The sequence below is a fragment of the Mesoplodon densirostris genome, chromosome 1 (genome assembly GCF_025265405.1).
Source record: "Mesoplodon densirostris isolate mMesDen1 chromosome 1, mMesDen1 primary haplotype, whole genome shotgun sequence".
Lineage (NCBI taxonomy): Eukaryota > Metazoa > Chordata > Mammalia > Artiodactyla > Ziphiidae > Mesoplodon > Mesoplodon densirostris.
This window is the reverse complement of record NC_082661.1, coordinates 209,228,829-209,234,072: the sequence shown is the minus strand read 5'-3', so window position 1 is coordinate 209,234,072 and position 5,244 is coordinate 209,228,829. Positions and strand designations below refer to the sequence as shown.

General features: G+C 45.3%; 1 protein-coding gene across 2 annotated transcripts; it reads right to left on the bottom strand.

The window, feature by feature from the left end:
• Nucleotides 1-694: 694 nt before the first annotated feature.
• Nucleotides 695-3,430, bottom strand: LOC132486600 (HMG box transcription factor BBX-like). 2 transcript variants are annotated; one of them, XM_060094023.1, is made up of 2 exons: nucleotides 1,228-3,430; nucleotides 695-1,137 (listed from the first exon to the last, which is right to left on the bottom strand). In XM_060094023.1, the coding sequence occupies exons 1-2, from the start codon at nucleotides 3,428-3,430 to the stop codon at nucleotides 695-697; spliced, it is 2,646 nt and encodes an 881-aa protein (XP_059950006.1). The 2 variants fall into 2 exon arrangements, with proteins under 2 accessions (XP_059950006.1, XP_059949996.1); XM_060094013.1 differs by having other exon boundaries at nucleotides 695-3,430.
• Nucleotides 3,431-5,244: the final 1,814 nt, after the last annotated feature.

Below are 5,244 nucleotides of genomic sequence, written 5' to 3'. Positions count from 1 at the left end.
GGCCGAGCATACACCGCTAACAGCGGTACATCTGCCTGCCCGTGCTGTTTGGGAGTCTCTGGAAGAGGCTTTTTAATATTATTCTACAATGTAAATGTAGGTATAGCCTATTATATAAACCATCTTAGAACATAAACCTCCATGTACAAAAAAGACTAAGAATATCTAATAATAACTAGTGCAGTGTGTCAGTTTTTGTTTTTTTGCTTTTGGTTTTTGTTTTGAAAGAATAGCTAGGTAATATATGAAACTAGTTTCACACTCTCTGGTTGGTAAAAGAGATGCTGGATTAGCTACAGTAAAGGCAGCCTTTTACCAAGTTACCACCTATTACCATCAAAAGCCTTCCATAGAAAGCAAAGCTCTAGGATCATCCCATTTCTGCTCATTATCAGACAGACAACATCACCCTCAAAGACTCTGGGTTCTGAAAGAACAAACTGGCCCAGGGTGCCAACTTCTGCTTCAAGTGAATCTGGGCCGTGTAGGGCAACAAGCACTTGTTTGCTGTCTCTATCTGCCACCACATGGACTCACTAGCATCTCTCAATAAAGACAAGGCTAGGGTAGTAGGTAAAGCACAATGTTTTACAATTAAAGGGCGCTTCACTGGTCAGCGCAAGAAATAAGTACAGGAGTCGGGGGCATTTCTTTTGGCTGTCCATCATGGGGGAGCGGAGTTGATCTCTGACTTCTATGCATTTTCCATGGCAGCCACTTCGGCCGGCACAGCGAGGCTGAAGAACGCAGACACGGCGGGCATCTCCGGGGTGCTGCTCCGCGTCTCCGTGGCCTCTCGGTTGTGTGAGCATTCGTCATTGCAGCCTGTCTCGGTCACCTTAACAAGACTCCTCTGCAGGTGTTCCTTTGGTTTGTCATCCAAAGTACCTCCTGCTGGTGATACCCGGCCATCTGCTGTCCTGACAAGGTGTGTGATCTTGGTTTTCCTTGCTTTTCTCTTTTGACTGCCCACCAAGGGTTCTTGCGCCCTTGTTGGCTCTGGAGTGTTGGGAATGGATGGGGCATTTGTAACCTTATAAGCAGGCTCTGTGGTGTTTCTGTCTTCTGAAAATATGGCTTCTGTAGGGTGAATGGCAGCCAAGAAGAGTTGCTTGTTTGACCATTTATCCCCACTTCCTTTTTCCGGAACATTAGGCTTCTCCTTTTTGTGCTTGTATTTGCTGACAATTTTGTGGAATAAGTTCTTTTTCTGAGACTGGAAAGGACCTTTGCTGGTTTGGGTCGGTTCTGAGGACATATGTCCGGTCTTCTTCTTTTTTCTTGGGACAGGTACACATTTCTGGTCAAATGTAACAGGACTATACTGAGGGAGGCTGTTGAATTTCTTTTCAAATTCTTCATCCAGCTTTGCTGAGCCAAGGAGAGAGTCTTCCTTTGGCTTTGTCTTCTTGAACTTCTTGCTTCCACTGGTCCCACTCTGGTGAAATGTCCAGCTTTCTTCATGCCAACACTCTTCATGATCAGAGGACTTTCCTTTTCCTGACCTTCGTTTCCCTCTGCCAACATTAGCTCGCAGAGAGGTGAGCATACCCTCAGACACCAGGGTTTTATAAAGAGCACCTTTGCAAGACCTCTCAGATTTCCGGGAGCCACAAGTCTCTATTTTTCTGTGACACTCACTGTCCTCAGGCTTGGCCTGTCCCGATAGACTGGGTGGTAATGCATCCTCCGTAGGGGTCAAAGGTTCTGCTTTTATACCCTCTGGGACCTCACCAGAAATGTTCTTGCTGGCAGAAATACTGATAAAATCTTGAGGTCTTGACTCTTGGGTGGTGTCTGAGGATCTCTCCTTTGACATTTTCTTCTCTCTTGATTTCACTTTCTTCTTTGGTGGCTTGGCATCCAAAATGCTTCCCTTGCCACTCGAGGATGTATGCACCTGCTTGCGAGGGGTATCTCCAAGCTTCTCGATGCCCCAGTCTCCCTTTGCAACAGCTTCAATGGTGTACATGACACTCTCGATATCAGATTCCGAGGACTGCCTCTTTTTGCAAGTCTTCTTGGGTGTGGATTTATCATTTCCCTGTCGATCCATTTTGGTTTTCTTCTTTTCCTTTTTTAGCTTTTCTGGTTTGCTTAACGCTGTGGGAATCTCGATGATCCTAATGCCATGAGGATGGCACATGTGATCCTTCCTACTGGGAACATCGCTTATTATTATCTTGCTACTGCCAGAGTAAGAAAAATCAGGGAAGTGACTACATTTTTGATCTTCCTCTAATTCTTCCTTTTTAATTGCTTTAGGAGCTTCCATTTTTATACCCATTATATCATCCATTCGCAGCTCCTCAAAATTTCTTAATTCCTTAGAATCTCTTACATTTTCCTTAGCTGATTTTTCAAATTCTGCTTCTTTCTGGAACCTGGCTTCATCTATTTTCTCCATTTTCATTTCTCTTTCTTCCTTGCCCTTCTCCAGTTCTTGAATTCTTCCGCCATCTGATTCTTTGGCTTTTATTAGCTTTGATTCTTCCATTTTCACCCCCTCTGATGCCAGGCACATCTCTGCCAGTTGAAAGAGTGCAGACTCTCCACAGCGTTTTACAGGTTCAGCACCGCCCAACTGTGAAGTCTTCGAACAGATCTCTGCAAACTGAAACAAGGCTGATGCTTGACATTGTTTTGACGGAACATCAGGGTGGGAGGTACCTGAAGATATCTCGGCAAACTGAAATAATGGTGACTCCTGACGCAATTCAGAGGATTCTGAAACATCAGGCCTGCAAGTGCCAGAGGATATCTCTGGTGTACCAAGAACATGTTCTCCAGCTAAAAGCAGCATGCTCAGGCCTCCCATTTGAGTAGGATCAGCCATCCCAAAGTTAAGCTGAGGCATTTCTTCAGGCTTTGTTTTCTTGGGGCTTGGCAAGGCTCTTGAAGAGTCAGATGGGAAGGCCCACAGTTTCTCCCGTGGATTGACAGTGGATGTTGGGGATTTCACAGGCTTGTTTGTGGTAGCACACCATTTGTAGCCAGGATTTGCTTTCATAAATGCATGTTTATACTCCTTGGCCATGTCTGTGTATTTCTGCTTTTCCTTTGGATCGAGAACAGCCCACCAATCAGCTAGTATCTTGGTAGCACCTCGGTTATCAAGCCTGTTCCTGTGTTCCTGACGTACAAGAGAGCGATGACGTTTGCAAAATAAGAGAAATGCATTCATTGGTCTCCGGGCTCGCTGTTCTGGTGATTCATCATCTTCAGTTTCACCATCTTGCTCTAGACCCGCGGCCCCAAGAAGTTGAACCTTATCAATATCCTCCTCTTGGTCTTCCTCTTCTTCCTCTTCTGAAAAGTCAAGAAGTTTCTTTGCTAGCAATGGATGCCACTGAAGGCACTTTCGTTTTGGTCGTTTTCCAGCTCCTTCTCCTTCTGCGGAATAATCTTTATTTCTATGACTGCCTTTCATTACTCTGACCGGTCAAGTCAAGACTTTCCATCGTGAGTTCAATGGAACATCGGAACTTCCAGCTTCTGTGATGCAGCAGAATTCCAGGAAGGCAAACGGAAAGTACACAGGGAGGAAGATGAACTGCGGCAAAGCCTGTGTCCTATGATACTGACCGCGCGGGTTCGCCGGGCGCGAGGGCGTGTGTGTGGCTCGCCCTCAGCGGCCAGTCAGGGCTTCTCTATGGGAAAGTGGAGAGAGAGGAGCTCGCGGAGCCGCTCGGCCTCCCTTCACTGTACACTCCAAGATTCTGCTGTTTAAAGAGTGACTCTCATAACCACTAAGGACCTACTCTATAGCACAGGGAACTATACTCAATATTTTGTAATAACCTATAATGGAAAAGAATCTGAAGAAGAATATATATATATGAATCACTGTGCTGTACACCTAAAACTAACACAACATTGTAAATCAACTATACTTCAACTTAAAATGATGAATTAATTAATCTAATTAAATACAATTTCTTCCCTAAAAAAATAAGAATGACTCTCAACTCTTCTAAACATATAAAATATTTTCTTAAACCTTAATCCACCCACTCCTGACACGTTAGGACCTGAGGCAAGACTGCGCTGTGCTGGAGGCTGAGGCCCTGCCCTCCAGCTCTGGGTCTGCCCCGTGTCCTGTAGGGCCTTGCTTACGGGACGGAACGTGGACGCCCAGCCACGTAGCCAAGCTCCCACCTCCCCTGCTGCACACAGATGAGCTTGGCCCCCTGGGGCCTGCAAGCGTCACATCTGTGGCTGGGCTCGTCTTCTAGACCATGGTCGTCACCTGGAAGCTTCTTAGAAATGCAGAATCTCAGGTCCCACCCAGACCTACTGAACAGTAGTCTACTTTTTCATAAAATCTCTACGTGACTTATGTGCAAGTTAGAGCTTGAGAGCCTTTGCTCTCACGTGGGAGGCTGAGGTCAGAGGCACCCATCTCTTAAGTTTAAGAGACTCCCTGTTAAAATGCTTTGTTCGTCTTCTGACCTCTGAAGGACTTGAGAAGATTCTGACCAATGATCAGTTCTGTTCAATTCCTTGTTGGACTTAAGGTACATTCCAAACCATAGCTGATTTTTCCGCTTATACATTTCATTTTTTTCGGTCAGGTAATTTTCCTTAAGCTGTATTCTTAGTTAGAATGAACCCCACCCACCCTACTCTGTCAATATCACCTGCATCAGGGTCGCCACCTCTTCCGTGAAGCCCACCGCAATACCCCCAAGGAAGAGCTTCCGTTCTGACCCCATCCTCCTTAGTTGGAAACTCTGGTATCCCATTCACTGGGTCTGCTCTGGTTATACAACTGAATCCTCCATGAGACAATCAGCTCCCTGACATAGGAGCTGAGTCCCATTCAGATTTAGATTCTCCATTGCCCATAGCTGAGTCTATCAGATTTTAAATACACATGTGAAATTAAATATGCCTCTCTTAAGTTTATTTTTGTGGCTCCTGCAATTCTCTGCTTGTGCCAGAAAGGAGATGAAAATAGCCCTGCAATTTTAATGAAGGTGGGTTTTACTCCTGGGTCTTACCACATTTAGGAAAGTGTATACATTTTGTACTTTCATGCAAAATTGTGCTTGGCACCGACCTGGTGGTCACGAAGGGAAGCAAGGGTGTTCTTCGATGAGAATTCTTGGGCAGCTGGGTCTAGTTCTGTTAGTGAACAGTATTCAAATGGAGGAATTGCTTTAGCTTGGAAAGTAGACCTCAGATATAGGAGGAATAGAGCAGAAGAAAAAGGAACTTATGAAAAACGGAATACAGAAGTGT

Coding starts and splice junctions, on each gene's coding strand:
- LOC132486600 (XM_060094013.1), bottom strand. CDS start 3,430: ATGAAAGGCAGTCATAGAAATAAAGATTATTCCGCAGAAGGAGAAGGA.